The following is a 19,497-nucleotide window of genomic DNA, read 5'->3' as shown; positions in this document are numbered from 1 at the left end:
CAGTCACCATCCTGTTTACATGGGGGGCTGATTGATGTTCAAAATGTTTAATGACTGGTGTGGCAGGGGGACTGACCAGTCAGAATGGACCAGTGGTGTAAACAGCCGATCGGGACTAGTTGATGTATGTTTAGGCGATAATCAGCCGTGCAGCGCAACTAGGAAGCAGTACACAGGTGTGGCCTGGCAGGTAAGAAAGCACCCAGGAGGCAGGGTTGCTGATCACAAATGTGCTGTCACTTTGCCAGACTTTTAAAAGAGAGGCTCTGGTGCGAAAACATCTCATCCACACAACTTTCATTCATGTTGGGAGTTCCATCATTAGAGACTTGTTATTTTAGGTTAAAGATTGCAACTTTCCACCCTGGCTGGTTTGGCTCAGTGATTAGAGCATTGACCTGCAGACCACAGGTTCAATTCAAGTCAAGGGCATGTATCTTGGTTGCAGTTTGTCCCTGGTCCTGGTCAGGTCATGAGTGAAGCAACCAGTCGATGTGGCTCTATCACTTCAATGTTTCTCTGTCTTTCTCTCTCTCTCCTTCCCACTTTATCTGATAATAAGTAGAAAAATATCCTCAGGTGGGGAATAAAAAAAAAAAAAGATTGCAACTTTCCTATTAAATGCAAAAAAACCCTGAGAAGCAAATATACAGGGGCGGGCAAAAGTAGGTCTACAGTTACATGGTGACATTCTTTTGAGTTAATAAAGGTATTGTAATAATCATAACCTGGAAGTCTTTTTCTATACAAACAACTGTAAAGGTACTTTTGTCCACCCCTGTATATTGAATCACTTTGAGTCACACATAGTCTTTGCAAAAATTCTGATGTGAATTATTTATATCAGATCCCTTCCAACAGTTATTTGGGAGAGATTTTAAAAAGGGAAATATAGAAATTTTAAGTAAATAAGGTACTTGGGGAATATGCTTTACAGAGGAAAGACTCTCAAATGAGAAGCAGGTAGGCACCCAGGAAAAACTGGGTTCACTTTAAATTTTGACCAAGTTTTCCTGAGCACAAGGGGACTGCCAGGAAGCTGACCGCTATGTGCCAAACTTACACCTCAGTTTTTATTATTCTGCCTGTATTTTCCTCCTGTATTATTTCTCAGATACTTCTTTGTTTTTTTGTTTTGTATTGCATATATTTTTGCAAGCCACCTCAAATTCTATAAGAAACAAGATACCTGGGTAAGTAATTATCCATTTATTTATGTAGTCATGCAACACGTACACCTCATGAGCACCTGACATCAATCTTAGTTGTACAGGAGATAGTATCTATTAGACTTCAATGGATTTATAAGATGATTTAAAAAAAAATAGCAGGTTTTTCCCCCTTATTTTCTTCCTATACGCTTTTAGTTTTCGGGGGTAGAAGGAAGAGGGAATTCTGCAAAGATTCACAAACCTGTGCGAGGTGGTAGTTGTTCCTTGAGGTCCTGGGGGTGGCTGCAAATAGGGAGGGGGCTGCAGTAGAAAAGTTCAAAGCCGTGGTGAGGAGGAGAGCGAGGCCAGATGCAGGGAGCACCTTCATCTCCTCAAGGAAGCTCGGTAATTATATCAGCCTCCGGGACGGCAGACAGAGCACATTTGCACTTCCACCTTGAGCTGCTTTTATAGAGTCAAACAGGTCTGGACCCTCAGAGCAAGGATGATTCATGTCTCAAAAGGTAATTATACAGCTTATTTCTCTCCCTGATGACGGGGTAGCACAACAGCACACAGGAGTCAGGGAAAGCTTCATTCTTTGCAATTTACCAAGTCACAAAAGGAGATAAGCAGCCACTTTTAATGAATTTTGTCAGCTACTTACATAAATTGGGGTAAACTTGATTAATTAGAACTCAAGCAAACTGAATCATTTGGTTAGTATCAGTTTGGGGACCCTTTTCCATTCTGATTCCAGAAAAGGTAAATGATTGGAATATAATTTAATTTGTCCACAGTAATTCTGGGTTCCCTACACATTCAGTCCAATTGTCTGTGTCTTCTGCACCCACTTTGATATTTCTCAGTAACAAATACTGTTCACAATCATGGTTGTGGTGTATGATGATCCTGAATCATCAGGGAACCATTACTTTATACTGTGTTGACTTAGGGTGCACAGTGAACTGATAACTGTTAGAAAGTTAACACAAGAGATGTCTAAGTTAACCAAGACATTGGACAGACCTACCCATTCTCTGCTCTCTCTGGTTAACTGAGGAGCATATAGTTTTTCCTGGTTCTGATTAAGAGTGATCTTGATCTGGAAACAGATCAAGGACAAATGGTATATATAGTGGGGAAAACACTTTGGCATCAGACAAACTAACATTACATTTTGTTTGAGATACTTCCTAGCTGTGTAACTTTGGGCATGTAATTTAACTCTCCTGAACATCAGTTGTTGTTGTTGTTTTTAATCTGCAAAACACTGACAATAATACCGTAAGCTTCTTAGTGTTACAGGGGTAGCATAGCATATAGCATGGTGTCTGGTGGCACCACTTGGCATCCAATAGACATGTATTCAAATCCTAGTTCAGAAAGCTGTCCATGTGACTTTGAACAGGTTACTTAGTCTCTTACAGTTGTGGCATTATCTTCTGTAAAACAGGGAGAAAGATACCTACTTTGTAGAGTTGTCATAAAGGAGTAAATCAGGTCATAACAAAGCCTGTAGCAGAGTGCTCAGTAGACATTAGCTCTTATAAAATAATGTTCAATTAATCTTTTTACTTTGGTGCCAGGCACCTGGTAGGCTTTTAATAAATATTTTTTGAGTGGAAGAGTGGAAGACTGCATCAATGATTCTCAAAGTGAGATTCCTGGATAAGCAGCATCACTATTTCTTGGGAATTTGGTGGAAATGCAAATTCTCAGTCTCCACCCAGACTTACTGAATCAGAAATGCTGGGGATTGGGCCCAGTAATCTATGGTTTAACAAACCCTTCAGGTCATTAGATACATGCGAAAGTTGGAAAACCACTGGATTAGTCGAGTAAATAAGATCATGAGGTCTGGGATGAAATTAAAAAAAAATGCATAAAAAGTGCCAAGAACATTCCAGTCACTAAAAGTATTCAATACTGTCTTTACCTTCCAGAACAGTATTTTTCAGTGGTGACAAACATGGTATTTGAAAGTCATTTGTGAAGTCTGTTGCAGATAATTTATTACTAATACTTGTTCAGCCCTGAAAGTGCAGTAGGCAGTTAGTTAGGCAGGAGTGGAGAAGGAAGAAGGATGGGCAGATGCAGAGGGTCACCAGGGCAAAGAGCCCTGAGTGCCTAGCAATGGCTAAAACTACAAGCCCTTGGATGACCACTCCCTTAAGCATTAACCCCTGGAAGATGACATATAGGCTACAGTCGTGTTTCAACTCCAGGCCCAGAGAAGCAGCAAAATCAGATGGAGTGATTCCATGGCTCAGATCAGGACCAGCGACATGGACTAATAACACTCTGGCACCCACCAATCAGTGGATACCACGATGGGGCACACCTTGAAAGCTGATGAATATTCTACAGTATTGGGATTCTCCCCTAAGGCCTCCAGCTAAAAGCTGGAAGACCCAGCATGTAGGTCTGTCTATGGAGAACAATCCGAGCTTTCCCCCAGCCCCATCTTTCCCCAGAGTTTTCTCTCTCTCCCTCCTCTAAGCTCCAAGGGCCCTTCTTTTGCTGTAACTTGTTTCCCGAGCCCATTTCTTCTACAGCTCACTTCTTCTGCCTTTGTGGCTTTTAAAATAAAATTTCTCTTATAATTTGAGTCTTGGCTGTGATTTCTTTCTTAGTAAGAACTCAAGAACTGAGGTTGCTGAACCAAGGTTAACAACTGGTGCCATTTTTCTGTCACAAACAAAAGTATGTGAATGACCTTCACGTTTAGACTAGATTTAAGGTTATTCCCATAGTGATCTCTATTGCTTTCACTGTTGCATTCTGATGTACTTTCCTGTGGGACAGAGAACACGGTGGAGTCACAGTGATGTATGAGGTCTAATGAATAACCCCAGATACTCAACAAGGGTTTGTTGCACATGTGAACATCATCACTGTCACATACTCTGAGGCACACAACACATGATTTTCAGAAGAAAAAAAAGAAAGAAAACCAGAGATCTAGTAGACTCATTCTACTTGTTAAATTGTAAGGTTCTTGAAAACTAAGGGATACAAAAGTCACAGTTGAGTTTATTTTATAAATAAATGAATGAATGCCCAAATACATACCCGTGGTCACTTTTTGGTTTAAGAAGAGGAAAAAAATATTACAATAATCTTTTAAAATTTGCATATATTATGCTTTCCTGTCCTCTGCAGTGCTAAATATACCTTTATAGAAGCTGCCCAAATTGAAGACCAAAGACTGAATCCTTGACATTTTCTCCATTTGGTCATCTGTTTCCTTGTTTTCTCCCAGCCACTGTTCCAATTCATGGTAAGGACCCCAGTGCAAAAGCAGACAAAGAGGGGGAGTGTTTGAGTGCAAGAAATGACAGTAAGAAACTCTGGGGCCAATAGAGAGACAATATCCTCGCCTATAGAACTCTAAAGAGTATGCTAAATTCCACGTTTGAAAGCAGATTGAGGTAAAAAAACTGCCTATAAGGTGCAATACAGATATTTCTAGTAGGTTCCAAAATCCACTCTTCTAATGCATAAATGTAATCAATTCCAATATTCCCAAGTATGACATTTCAATTGTTAATTGCAAAAACTGAAGAGGAATAGCAGTTCATGTTCCTAAGTCACTTAAACATTAATGTGAATAAATTTTAGCTCAAGGCCAGTGATAGGCAACATCTTTACCCTTTCCAAAAAGAATGACAAACTCAAGCTGGTGATTTCTCCCTAGGTGTTTCCTTTTCTTGATATTTTTCTCTTCACAGGGGAGCAAAGTCTCCTTTCTTTCTATCATTATTGTATCAAATTTAAATCCAAATCATTCCAACCTAAAAAGATCATATCAAAGCAAGTCAATGACTACAAGGAAATCACATCAGAGACCATGTCAAAGAGAACTTTAGAAAGCATCTATAGAAAAATTGGATGATAAAAATAACATACATGAAACAGCTATTCAGGCAAGCACTTTATGTGCATTTTTCACACAAAGTTAAGACATCTCATTTTTCAAGTGAAGAAACTTGGGCTTAAAGAAGGCAAAGACTTGTTGATGTACATATAGATATTAAGTGGTGACTCCAAGATTTAAACCCAGATCTGTTAGAGGTCAAAGTCTGTTTTCTTGACAGTCACAAGAAGCATATCTACATTGGTGTCTGTGCTGAGCAGTGTCCTTAGGGACACTGGACCCCTTGTTGGTTGGCAGGCAGATGGACCACTTGGTTGACTTCACCTGCCAAGCAGCTCTCTAGCTCTCCTGTGAGTCTTGCCTGCAATGAAGATGAGCCAACCAGACTGCCCAAGCTCCCTGATTGATGGAGACATTTCTTATTGCCAATGATCAGTTGTTATTCCATTTTCTATATTTCAACCTATAGTGAATTTAGTTTTCATAACTGATTACATTTCTGGATTTCCCAGGAGTTTACTCACGATCTGGAAGAAGGTCTCCAGTGAGTCAGGTTTCTAGCAATCAGCCACCAGCTGGCCTCCTAGCCCACCAAGCCTTATCACATCTTTCTTTCAAATGCCTCTAGTAAATATACTCCACTTTGAATGCCTGATTTTTAAAAAATGTTTATTTATTTAACTTGTAAATCATATCACACTCTATTTTGTAATTATACTTTTGAAGTTTAGACATTTCTATTAAGACTAGAGAATAACATTAATGGGTATTCTGAATATCTAGGTAAACAAATATGTTAGAATAAGATGGAATAAAAAAAATGGAATAAAGAAATAGTATATTTGAAACCAAGGACTACCCCGCAGAATCTCACACAGCAAATAAGAATTAGAAGCTCATAGAGGGCCTGGCAGGCTCTTATTCAGAAGCTGACTTACTTGTTATCTTCACCAAGTATAGGAAAAGAAAGAAAAAGAGGAGAGAGGAGAGGGTGGGGAGAGGAAGAGAGGGGAGGATACTTACCTTGTATCCTGGATGATTTTTGTTGGATAGAAGGAAACAAATAACCATTTGATCTAGAAATTGTGCATTAAAATGAGCTATTAAAGGAGTTTGTGAAGTTGCATCTGAAAGTCTTTGACCACAGGACAGAGGACCGTGTGTTTAGAAGGGACTAAGTCATGTGGGGCTCTGCTAGCTTGAGTTCAGGGTGTATGTAGTCTTTCAAACTTTATATCTATCTCTCTATATAAAAATACCTATATACATTTACATATTCAATAAATATTTATTGAGCATTAGTTATTTTTTTAGACACTGGAAATACAAAGATACAAGACACGGTTTTTATATTCCAGGAGCTCAAAATTTACTACTGCAATAAGACTGAGAACTTGGAGTAAGATCTTTGATAAAAATGGATTGATTCTTTGTGACAAAAAAAAAATGTGCCTTTACATTTCAAATTGGTAGAAACCTTAAAAAAAAAAAAAAAAAAAAGAATTATACAATACATACCAAGAATTACTTTTTGGTCCACATTTGATTCCTAATAATTTTAAACGAATGATATAAAAAAATTGGTTAAAAGAAAAAAAGCAGAATGTTTATTTTGTGCTTAGTTATAACAGCAAAACATCTTAGAAACAACCTAAATATCTAAAAATAGGGAAGTGGTTATGTAAATTATGGTAACTCCATGTTACATAATTTAGTCATGAGAAATGAGAGAGCAAATCATAAAATATTAAAAGAACAATTTAAACAAAAAATCAAAATACAAATTTGGACAAATTTGGTTCTATTCTGCTGAAGTATGTATATATGGGCAAAAAGCTGGAAGGGAACCCTGAGAACTGTAAACAGTAGTGTTGAGGCAGTGAGACCTTAGATCTAGCCATGCTTGTAAGTTTTCCTTTAATGCTAACACACATTTTAAAAAACAATAAGTGAAATTTTGAAAGACTATGTCAATGTATCCTTTAAGTTTAGTTTGTATTTGAGAAAATGGAAGACCTACACGATGGGTTCTGTGGCCTATTTTACTTATTCATTTGTTTACCCGTGCTTCATTCATTTACTCAGTCTAAACCTCTTGCATGTATTCTACATGCTGGTACTAGGCTTAGTGTTCTAGCTACAAAAGTAAATAAAAACCTGTTCCTGTCTACCAGGGTCTTAGTCTGCAGAAAGAGACTAGAATATAAACTAAAAATATCTTACAGTGTAATTAGTGGAATAATAAAGGCATTTAAAGGTCCAATTGAGGGCAGAAGAGGAAAAGCCTGTTTCTGCCTGGGCTGTTGAGAATGAGAGTGAGCAGGAGGGTGGGCTTCCATAGGCTGGGGCTTCAGTTGAGTGCTGACTGATGAAGGAGTTAGAGTTCACCAACAAGAGGGGTGAGGTGAGAAGGAGAGATGGTGAAAGGAAATGGGGAGGGAGGAATTCTAAGCTAAGGAGATAACAGAGTGGGAAAATGTCAAAGAGCTTCCATTCTTAGGGAATTGAAGGTCTTTTTATGCACAAAGTGGGTTGGTGGCAGCACCAGCAGGTGGGGCAGAAAAGGTGAGCAGAGATCTGTCTGTTGGAGGATACCTCTCACCCACAGTTCCGATGACTGAAACAGGAAGGCAGAGGCCAGGAATTGTTCGCAGGGTGAGCCATGGCCAACGGTGAAAGCCGGGAGAGAAGAAAGTTCTAACCCAAGTTGCAGATCCAAAGGGCAGGGCTGAAATGAGGTTCCGGGGCACAGAGCTGGAATATGCTGGCAATACCAGAAGGCAGAGGTGAGCGGAATGGCACGGAACAAGTCTGGAGCAGCCACAGTAGCAACAAGGGCTACTGAGGGCTTGCTGAGTTTATTTAAAGGGCCCAGAGAGGAGTGGACTAGGCAACGTCATGGGAGCCTTTTGTGCCAGGCATCTAGACATTAACGGTTTGTGATGGGAAACCACTGGAGGGTTTCTTCCTCAGGAATGACATGATTGGGTTTGCACTTACACAAAGACTGCTCTGAAAGGAGCATGCCGCATAGATCGGAGGGGAGTGAGGATGGAGGTGAGGGGGTCACCGAGGGGAGGGGTGGGGTGTAGGAGGTGTAGGCCAGAGGGCTAACAACTATATTTATCTTAGATCATGAACTGTGAAAGACAAGTATAGTGTCAATATAGTTAGCATTTTGTTTATTCTTGTAAAATCTCAGGCCTATAATGCAATGATCACCAATGTGAGCTTTTGAGGTTGGACAGTAAATATGTTTATAGCTGCCTGTATAAGGGTGGGATGTCAAAGGTCTCATTAGATCACATTCCACTTGCCTAATCGTTTTAGTGAGTCAATTCACTAAATTATAGACCTATTCCATGCTATGAATCAGCAATTTCTGGTTGATAGTTTGCCCAGCAGTTTCTTTTGAAGTTTTCATTTTTCCTCTAGAGTTTTCTTTCCTTTCTTCTTTCTCTTCTCCCTCCTTCACCCTCCCTCCATTCCTCCCTTCCTTCTCAAAAAGCCGTTAAACAGGGCCAAATGGGGATGGTAACCAGGGGAAAGCAGCTCAGCAGGGGTCAAGACATGAGTATAAGGGACAGTGAGAGGCATCAGTCTGGCAGGATGAACAGACTGGCTACTTGGAGAGGACTAAGATAATGGGAGCCTGGTTCCTCACTGTCAGGGACCATTGGACAAGACAGGGACCGATTTGGACAGGAGAAGAGCTACAGTGATGCCCGAAAAAATGGGAATGAGGGTGTTGGTGTCAACTCATATACACAGAAATAAGTATGGAGTGGAATGTGCATGTGTATGTGTACTTGCATACATACATATTTTCTGTCAATGGCCATTGAAAAGGTAAAAGGACCTGGGAACAAGGACCCAACAGGCACACCGTGCACCCAGATTGTGGTTTCCAGAACCACCACCACTAAAAGGAACCAGGCTCCTTGGAAATGGCAGTTTGTAGAGCTCGAGGAGGGAAGTTAAAAGGCAAACCTGAAATACTGTGTGGTGCCAGGTAGTAAGTGGTCAAATAATGATGGAGGCATGTCAAAAGGACCAGGCAGCTGTTGGAGCCTCTAGGTTAATTTGGCACATTCTGAGCATCAAGATACATAATGATTGTAATGGGCAGTAGTCCACTGAAGAAAAGGGGAACCCATGAATCTATATGATATAAACAAACAAATAAACACACAATGGGGAGAAGAGAACGTTCTTCCTTCTAGTAGAAAGCCAACTAATACATAAATGACAAAAGAATGACAGCTTTAGAAACTAACCATTTGGAAACCATCTTTATGAGAATTGATCAAGAAACATTCAAGGGATGCTAAGAACTAGTGTGAAAAAGTGGGGTAAAGAAAGATTTTTACATAGTTTCAAAGTATCACCCCACAAAATAGAGATTATTACCAAGAAAAAAAGTTACCCCCATGTGAAAAGGATAAAGCATCATGTGCCATCTAATAGGTCGCAGGGAAAAAAACAGTTTCTGTAATATTCTGGCCAACGGTACATAACCTGAGTCCTATTTATTGCAGCTACATCAGACAAACCCAAGTTGAGAGACATTCTATAAAATAACCACCTATAATTAAAAAAAATAATGTTATGGTCATGAAAGTGAAGAAAAGACTGAGGAGCTGTTCCAGGTTGAAGAAAACTAGAGGGACTTGACAACCCAGAGCCACACAGGATTTTTAAAGGACATTACTGGCGCAATTGGCAAAAACTGAATGAGGTCTCTGGGTGAGAGTGCTTTTTACTATTCTTGCAACTTCTTTGGAAGTTTAAAACTGCTTCAAAATGAAATAGTTAAAAAAAAAATCAGCATTTAAAAGATGGTCATCTAAATAATTCAAGATCCTTCTATTATACTGGAAAATAGGACTGAGACTCACACAACAGGACTTACTTCCCAGTGTTGCTCTGAGGAACTAGTGAAAGAGTGTGCGAGTTAGTTGTAAATTAAATTGTTGTATAACCAAGGAAAAGGTAAACACTCTAGAAAAATAGGAATAATTTTGACAACACTCAAGCCAGAAAAAAATATTATAAATAATCTGTAAAACCATATTCATGTAAATTGTCTCTAGCTTTGCTTAATTATGTAAGTAAAACACTGCAATAAAAGATGAATCCAAATAAGTAAATTTTGAGATTCATTAAGTGCTGTGATAAATCTCATTTTATACATAAAAGAGATGATGTTTATTCATAGAAGACATGTTTTTTTTTCTGATCTCCTTTAAATAAGTATTGAAGAAATATTCAAAGATTATAAATTTGAAAGGGTGCCAAATCGTCAGGCTAAATATTAGTTTAGCCTTGATCTAGCCCCAGTTGAGGAAGGAGAGGTATATGGATGACTTCTAAAATTCCCAATAAAAATGACAATGGTCAGGCCCAGCTGGTGTGGCTCAGTGGTTGAACGTCAACCCATGTACCAAGAGGTTGCTGGTTTGATTCCTAGTCAGGGCACATGCCCAGGTTGTTCTCCTGATCCCCAGTGGAGGGCATGCAGGAGGTGGCCAATTGATATTCTCTCTCATCAATGTTTCTATCTCTTTCCTTTTCCCTTCCTCTCTCTCTCAAATCAATAAAGAAAAAATTATTTTAAAAAAATAGCAATGGGCCCTGGCCGGTTTGGCTCAGTTGTTAGAGCGCCGGCCTGCGGTCCAGAGAGACCCGGGTTTGGTTCCCGCAAAGGGCACATAATTCCGTTGCAGTTTGTCCCCGGCCCTGGTTGGTTTGTGCGGGTGGCAAGCACTCGATGTGTCTCTTTCACGTTGATGTTTCTCTCTCTCTCTCTCTCCCTCCCACTCTATCTGAACAAAATATGGAAAAGTGTCCTCGGGTGAGGATAAAAAAAAAATAAATTGGCAATGGTCAGAACTGTGATCTAATTTTAAATGTACCTAGAAGTCATTCCAAATTGGGAAAATTAAATAATAATTCTATTTGTTCTTTGAATTTATAAATATGTCAGAAATTTTATCAAGTTATATGTAAAGACCAGAAATTATGAGTACATTTTGTATGTAGCTCTACCACTATCACGCTCACCCCATCAGTTCAGCCTATTACACTATATTTCCCATGTCTCGGTGCTCCTCAGTCTTCTTCTTTTTCCTTATCCAGTCCTATAAATGTTGGTTCTCTTCAGGGTCCTTCTTTAATGATCTTATTTGAGTATTTTGTTCTACATATTCTTATCTTCTATGCATTCTCTTTGGGTGACCTCATTAATTATTGTTGTTCAGGATCCACATATATACTTAGAAAACCTAAAATGTTATCTTTAACCAAGATGTTTCTTTTAAGATGTATCCAATGGTCTCCTGGAATCTCCACTTGACTCTGTTCCTGTAGGTTGTATGTAGTGGGCATTTACTGTATTGTGTGCTTAGAGCAGCCATACTGCTCCATGGGGAAGCCTTCCTTCCAGATATGCATTTTGAGGGAAGCTTCTTCCAGGCCATGTCTCCCTGGAAGGAAGAAAGTGCCAGGTAATATTTTATTATTATCATCATATACCATTATATATATTATATATTATATAGCATTATATATTATCTACATGTATATAACATAGAATTATAACATCATACGTAGTAATTATCATAATCATAAGCTACAATTTATCTGCAAAGCCTCTCAACATCACTCTTTTTTGACTTAGATCCCTTCAAATGTGCTTAGAACTACTAAGCAAATGTGTACAGCTTAATGACTGGTTATAGGAGAACTCTCTGTTTTTCTTCTTTCTCCTTTTCAATCTTTTAAACATATCCTAAATGTATCTCCCCTTCTCCCACCCAACCACACCACAATTAAAAAGCATTCTCTTTGAGAACATAGGGCTTACTGTGGATTTCCTCTTTTTCTCCCCCTTGGTTAGCCCCACAGTCTCTAAACATTGCTTACGGAGTTTTTGCCAATAAAAGTTGAAAGAATAGCCGATTAAAGTGTACAAATATCCCAGTTACTCATTCACTTAAGAAATGGCCACACAGCTGCACCAGTGATATCGTAGTAACCTCAGCTCTGTCCTTTAGGACAGTCCCACAAAAGAGCAATTATAAACAGGGGTTGAGGGCAGATATATTATGTTCTTGTAGTGCTATTGCAGAGGTCAGGAAAGGCTTCCTGAGGGTGATGGGATGGGCAGCAGTGAACCGGTCAAAAGAAAGAAAGGTGGAACTTTAGGAAGTGGAACATTATGAGATGGCTTGGCTTGTGCAAGAACATGACAACCCAGTGTTTCTACAGCCGTTAGGCCGAAGAAACAGGCATGTCTTCTGTGTCTCATAAGTGCCTGGGCATGTGGAGTGAGGGGTAAACAATGAATGGTGTCACTTTAACTGCTTAACTTTTCCTGCTTATATTTACCTTCTTCTATTGACTCTAGTATCAAGAATAGAATCTTGGCTCTGCTGAAATTGTGCATTCCTGAGATATCGGAACCCACCGGGGGCAAAAAGAAACTGTTGGCATGTTCTCATCACCTTCTGCCTCTAGGCCTGGGCTTACAATGCACTGCTGGCCTTTCCATGGGCGGGTGCTGGTTTCCTTTGGCGGCATCAGGGCCTTTTATCACTAAAAAAAAAAAAAAAAAAAAAATCTGTTATGTTTTTCTTGCTCTGCTCATGTGATAAGTTTCTGGAGTTTATCATGTCTCATTTCCCTTATTGCTGTTTTAAAAGAAAATTTCTGACCTTAAGAGTGATTATTCTATTACTATAATGAGCAAAGCCACCACCCAAAACAAAGTTACTTATTGTAAGATAGGTCTTCTCTTCAACAGTCACTTACTCCCTGGACTTCAGCTGAAGTAATATGCATGCATTTGATTAAGTCTTTTTTCTTTCTTCTCAGAGTTTGACTTCAAGGGAAATTTTTGTTAGTACTTTTATTTTTCATGTCATCATTGCAGTTGGTGTTTCCCTCAGAACTGGCTGTTCTGTGGTCATATATTTGTATACTACAGCATTTGTAATCCCTTATTTCATTGTTTTGATTCTTTTATTTCTTAAAAAAATGTTGTTTCTGTTGCCTTGGAGCAATGAATTTTGAGAAAGTCTAGCACATGTCATTTAAAATTCAGAGTCCTCCCTCCCCCACTCCTAATCATTAAAAAAGAGTAAGTAAAATGTGAAATGAGAAAGAAAGGGTTCCAAGAGTGATTTTTGTGTAGTGTTTTCACACAGTAATTATAATGCATCCTTTTAATTAGGATAGTAAACTCAGATGTGTTTGCACATTATTAATATAAATTTTTTTTATCCAGAAACTCCTTCAGCTAAAGCATTAATTTTAAATGAAGGGATGTAATTTCTTTCTTTCTTTCTTTCTTTCTTTCTTTCTTTCTTTCTTTCTTTCTTTCTTTCTTTCTTTCTTTCTTTCTTCCTTCCTTCCTTCCTTCCTTCCTTCCTTCCTTCCTTCCTTCCTTCCTTCCTTTCTTTCTTTCTTTCTTTCTTTCTTTCTTTCTTTCTTTCTTTCTTTACAGTTTAATTGTTCTATGCACTTATTAGTGCATATTAATGCAGCAAAGAGGGGACAAAAAACTCACAAACACTCTGCATAGTTTCATAAGACTGCAGTAAAAAATGACTAAGGGTTAACAGTATCCTAGGGTCCTGGTGGACGCATTCCTGGGGTGGTGGATCTCTAATTCCTGGTGGACGGGGGTCTCAGTTCTGGAGAGGGCATGCCTGTTGGCATCCATTCAGCAGGGGGAAGCCCAATGGGTGGAGGAGCCATAATGCTTGGAGGTGGGGTTGCTTAGCCCACAGGTGTGGGGAGAACCCACTGACCGGGTGGGTACTGAGTTAGGGCTCCAGCAATGCTAGCAGTGGCTGCAACTGCAGCAGCTGCTACAGGAGCCTCTTTCCTGTGGAGTCATTACCTGCTGGGATGGTTCCCCAACCCTCAGACAGGACCTGCAAATCCAGCAAGAGCTTGAGGAATTAGAACACCAGCTGGTATTCCTCTGCCAGTGGCCCTGCCAACCCCAGGGCCTCCTGCAGTTCCAGTAAGTGGTACACAAGCAATGCCAGTATCTTTGGGGGTGGGGGAGTCTCCCCACAGTCCTGGACACCAAGTTCTCCACATGCAGCAATGCCACACTCCAAACACGCTTTTCTTCACGCTCTGGTTGCTTTGTATTCTTTGGCCTGATGTTCCTGAACTCATCACAATCACAGAAGATCAAGTTCATATGTTTGTCAAAAGCCTTAAAAGTGCCAATGGAGCCTGACTGGTTTGGCCCAGCAGTTAGAGTGTCGGCCCTATGACCAGAGTCTCAGGTTTGATTACCGTCAAGGGCATGTACCTGGGTTGCAGGTTTGATCCCCAGTCCTGGTCAGGGTTGTGTGGGAGGCAACCAATCAATGTGTATCTCTCACATTGATGTTTGTTTTCTCTCTCTCTCCCCCTTCCACTCTATCTAAAAATCAATGGAAAGTATCCTCAAGGGAGAATTAACAACAACAATACAAAAATAGAGCCAATGAAGATTCAGCTGTCTTGCAAAAAACATCTCATTCTATAGTCTATGTATTGCAGAACTTGCTGCTCATTCCCTCAGCCATAATTGCTATTCCACCAAATCCAATGTCCACAGTAAAGTGTTGGGATCCTGAAAATCTAAGAGAAAGCTACAGATAAAGGTATGACACAGGTTCTGCTACAAACAATGCAAGCTGGGGCAGAAGCTTCAAGCAACACGGTTCTTCTCTTGGAATCAGCTATCTGGGATGTTCTGACAGCTTTAGCCACCTCTTGGTGTCCCAGCTAAGAATGCCTGCCTCAGCTCCACCTGGAAGTCCACCATAGGTACTTGCTGCTGCTGAGATCACCTTGGGTACAGCTGATGGTCAAGCTGACAGTGCTGGGCATGACACTATGACTTAGCTGGAGGGGCAAAAATGATCTGCAGCAATTGCATTTGTTGCTCCCCAAGACCATCATCACACCAAAGTCATTTTCTACTCCCACACACCAGCCTGAGGAGAGGTAAATTGCTCTTTCATGGTTTCTTTTCCTCTTATTGGTGTTTATCTTGACCTGACTTCGTCTGAATGAAGTAGTTGCAGTAAGCTATACCTCCTTAGGGTTGACTCATTCTGGGGTATTTTTTTTCTCTTCTAACCTTATTTGACCACTTGAATGGTGAAGCCACACTTTGGCTTACTGCAAAATACTCTGATCACCAGGCTGGTAGCTTTTATGGAGTTATATCCTAATTTCTGGTTCAGAGCCTTATTCTTTCTCTCATTTGGCACTATCATCCATTGTCATAGTTTTGTTGTTTGTCTCCACAAGGCTAAGTTGATACAGTTGACATTTTAATAAGAAGATAACAGGATATACTAGTACCACAAAGCACAAGGCTTAAGATTTACAGTGGATGCATTTTTCCATGCCTTAAATAAGAATTTCTTATTAGGTAGTGTTTTCATATAACTCCAGTTTTGTAGTTATCTCCTTTTATTTGGATTATTTATTGTATTTTCCTGTCCCTCAAACTAGATTGTGAGTTCCCTAAGGCAGATATCATATTTCACTCATCTTTGACAACCCTTCCCCATAAAATCTAATACAAACTACAGAGGACAGTTTAGCAAATAGTTGTATCAACTAAATTATAGCAGCAGCAAAAATATTGACTTGGAACCATAATCATGTGATAAATTCAGAAGTATTTTTTTTTTCCCTTGAAAACTCAGGATCTTTTTTAAAGTGCTAATTTGCAGTTTGAAGCTGTTTAGGTGAAAAACACAAGAAGCAGCAACAAAAGAGACGAAGCAGGCACTTTTGGGTATTATAATTACACCTAAAGTTTGTTTTTATTATAGTTCTTCAGGTTTAATCATGCTCTTGATTCCATGAAATGTCATAGAATCACAAGACTGAGAAGGTCTCAAAAGGTCTTTTAGTCTCTGTCTCTAAGGAGACTTAAAGTTCTGCAAACATTTGCTTACCCTATAGTTTTCTTTTAAAATATCTGGAAAAGAAGGACATGTAGAAGTCTAAATGTTTTTTTTGAATAAATAATATTTTATTTAAGTGTCTTTTGGTTATAGTTTAACCATCTGATGTATCTATTCTTCCCACTTCTCTGTCTCTGATCTCTTTCTCCTCTTTTCAAGCAGAACTTTAAATTAATCACATCTCCTCTATACAGAACAGCTGAGTAATCAGTTCTTCTTTTTTGAGCATGTGCCTATAGGATATGGGTGATTCTCACCTTTGACCAATAGTGGTTAATTAAGACATTTATTTCAGGACAAATATAGTGCTTTCTGTAAGCAGGGATTTTGGTGACTGATTTTTCTTCATCTCATGTACTCTTCTTCTATATAAATGACTTCATTCCTTCATTCTTTCACCATACTGCTTTCTTTCCAAAATGTAATATAACCTTGTTTCCTTTCCTTTTGATCCTCTTCTCAGGTTAACACCCATCATCTAGGTTTATACTCAGAGCTGATTATGGGTTCTAAAAAAGGCTAGACCACTCCAGATTGCAGCATTCATGGGCAGGTGAAAGTTGGCGATTCAGTTCCTAGGATTTGCCAAATACCACCATTTTCAGTGCAAACTATATTTAGTCATTATTATTTTTAAATCTTCATCTGTTTTCCATCAGATTTCTAGGTTTTCCATCATACCCATTTTGTTCTATTCTTGGCCTTAGTAGAGTAGGTTTATCTGTTCCTTTTTCTCTACTCTTCAAAGCCAAAGAATTCTAAGGGTTAAAACCGTGCATATGCTGGTTGTCTGACTAATTTTTTTTGGTCCATTCAAGGTGTATAGATTTTACAAACTCTGCTCATTTAGTTGTGGACTTCCTGGTCTGATATCTTGAAACTTTTGATATACATGATGATAGGAGTACCATGTAGTGTGCTAAAGGAGCACCATAGGAGGGGAACTTTTAGATATGGGGAGTTAGGAAGGCTTTTCAGAGGAGGGGAACTATCTGGTGTCCTAAAGCCTGAGAAGGAGAAGGACAGGTGAAGAGGACAGGATGGTAGAGGGAGAGAATTCTGGGGAAATAGAAAGCTAGGGCAAAGGCCCAAAGGTGGAAGAGAACATGGCCATGTTCAGGCAAATTTGTGAAAATTCAGCATGTCTTAAGCATTAGACACAAGGCTGGGTGGGTAAAGGATAAAGATGAAACAGGGTATAGACCTTTGTCACATTGGGCCTTATAAATCATGTTAAAAAGATTAAGAGTGATGGAGTTCAAAACACTGGTTATAAGGTTGCTCAAGGAACTTAGTAAGACATTCAAGAACTTAGTGAGACCTTCGAGGAACTTAAGGAGACCTCCAAGAAACTTAGTGAGAACATCAAAAAAGACCAGTCAAAAATAAAGGATGCAGTAACTAAAATAAAGAATAACTTACACAAAATCAATAGTAGAATAGGTAAAGCCAAGAAGCAAAACATCAATTTGAAAAATAAAGAAGCAAAAAACACCCAATCAGAACAGCAAAAAGAAAAAAAAAAATTAAAAAATGAGGATAGTGTAAGGAGTCTCTGGGACAACTTCAAGCATGCCAACATTTGCATCATAGGGATGCCAGAAGGAGAAAAGAGAGAGCAAGAAAATGAAAACCTATTTAAAAAAATAATGACAGAAAATTTTCATAACTTGGTTAAGGAAACAGACATACAAGTCCAGGAAGCACAGAAAGTCCCAAACAAGAGGAACCCAAAGAAGTCCACACCAAGACACATCATCATCATAATGCCAAAGGTTAAAGACAAAGACAGAATCTTAAAAGCAGCAAGAGAAAAGCAGTTAGTTACCTACAAAGAAGCTTCCATAAGACCGTCAGCTGATTTCTCAAAAGAAACTTTGCAGGCCAGAAAAGAATGGCAAGAGATGAAAAGCAAGGTGATGGAAAGCAAGGACCTAAAACCAAGATTACTCTATCCTGAAAAGCTATCCTTTAGAACCAATGGACATATCAAGAGTATCCCAGACAAGAAAAAGCTAAAGGAGTTCATCACCACCAAACCAATGTTATATAAAATGTTGAAGGGTCTTCTTGGAGATAGAACAAAAATATGAACAATAAAATGGTAATTAATACATATCTATCGACAATTGAATCTACAAACAAAATGAGCAAGCACAACAGAAAAAGACTCATAGATACAGAGAACTTTTTCTTGCTTGCTAGATGAACAGGAGCTGGAGGGATGGATGAAAAAGATGAAGGGATTAAGAAGTACAGATTGGTTGTTAGACTGATGAACCTCAAAGGGAAGGGGGGAGAGAGGGTGGGATGAGATAAACCAAAGAACTTCTATGCATATAAGCAAAACCCAAGGACACCAACACTAGTGTGAGGAAGACCAGAGAGGGGTGGGATTGGGGAGAAGGAAGTCAATGGGGAAAGAAAGGGGGGACATCTGTAATACATTCAACAATAAAGATGAGTTTAAAAAAAAGTGATGGAGAACCGCTTAATGCAATTAATTGGTATTTTAGGGGGCTTACTATGGCTTCTTACTTGGTGTGAAAAACTGGAGGCAGTGGGATTCCATCCAGTAGCTGGATATAGCAATAACCCAATAGAGAGATGATGGTGTCCTGAACTGACGAGGAAAAAATTAGATGGATTTGAAAAACATAAATGAGGTAAAATGGAAAATGAGAAGGAATGCCCTACCATTCTCATTATATTTGCAATTAAAATTACACAAGATTTAATCCTAACCAGTGGAACTGGGGACTGTAGCAAGCTCTTTGGGTGAGACACACTGAAGAGCAGGAGTTCCTTGGTTTCTTTGGTTGACAACTTCCTTCTGAATAAGCACTGTCTAGAAGTAGCAACCAGTCTTATGGGACAAGAGATGCCTGCCTTGCATGTGTTTTTGGGTTGGGAAACCATCCTGCAAGAGATGAAGTGTCAAACCAGATGAATCATTGATCTTAGCACTGATGAAAACAAACCTGAACCATAGTGACCAGTTTTAGAGTTCACATTCTAAAATGGTCATAACTAGAACCTCTATAGAGAGAAATCAAAAGGTAGGAGCACTCAAAACACATTACATAAGGAATGTAAACTTATTTAAAAAGAGATGATCATACACAAGAATAAGCTCAAAATGGGTAACTCATGAAACCATAAAAATTCTAGAAGAAAATGTAGACAGAAAAATCTCAGACACCATACATAGTGGAATTTTCATTGATATATTGCCTACAGCAAGAGAAACAAAGGAAAAAAAAATTAATAAATGGGACTATATTAAACCAAAAATCTTCTGCATGGCAAAAGAAACAAACAGCATCAAAATGAAAAGGGAACCCAGCCTCTGGGAGAGCATATTTGCCAATGATATATGAGATAAGGGGTTAGTATCCAAAATATATAGAGTACTCATACAACTCAACAAAAGAAAGACAAAGAATACAATTAAAAAATGGGCCCTGGCCGGTTT

At 39.1% G+C, this 19,497-nt stretch overlaps 1 protein-coding gene across 1 annotated transcript in view; it reads right to left on the bottom strand.

Annotated features, from left to right (window-relative positions):
- MMP20 (matrix metallopeptidase 20) overlaps positions 1-1,540 on the bottom strand; it is a 41,754-nt gene extending 40,214 nt beyond the window's left edge. Inside the window, exon 1 of the mRNA XM_036259509.1 lies at positions 1,414-1,540. Within this exon, the coding sequence (XP_036115402.1) occupies positions 1,414-1,539 (126 nt within the window). The 5' untranslated portion in view covers position 1,540. The remainder of the gene's footprint in view (positions 1-1,413) is intronic.
- Positions 1,541-19,497: the final 17,957 nt, after the last annotated feature.

This window comes from Molossus molossus, unplaced genomic scaffold, assembly GCF_014108415.1.
Source record: "Molossus molossus isolate mMolMol1 unplaced genomic scaffold, mMolMol1.p scaffold_m16_p_13, whole genome shotgun sequence".
Taxonomy (NCBI): Eukaryota; Metazoa; Chordata; class Mammalia; order Chiroptera; family Molossidae; genus Molossus; species Molossus molossus.
This window is presented reverse-complemented; position numbering and strand designations above follow the sequence as displayed.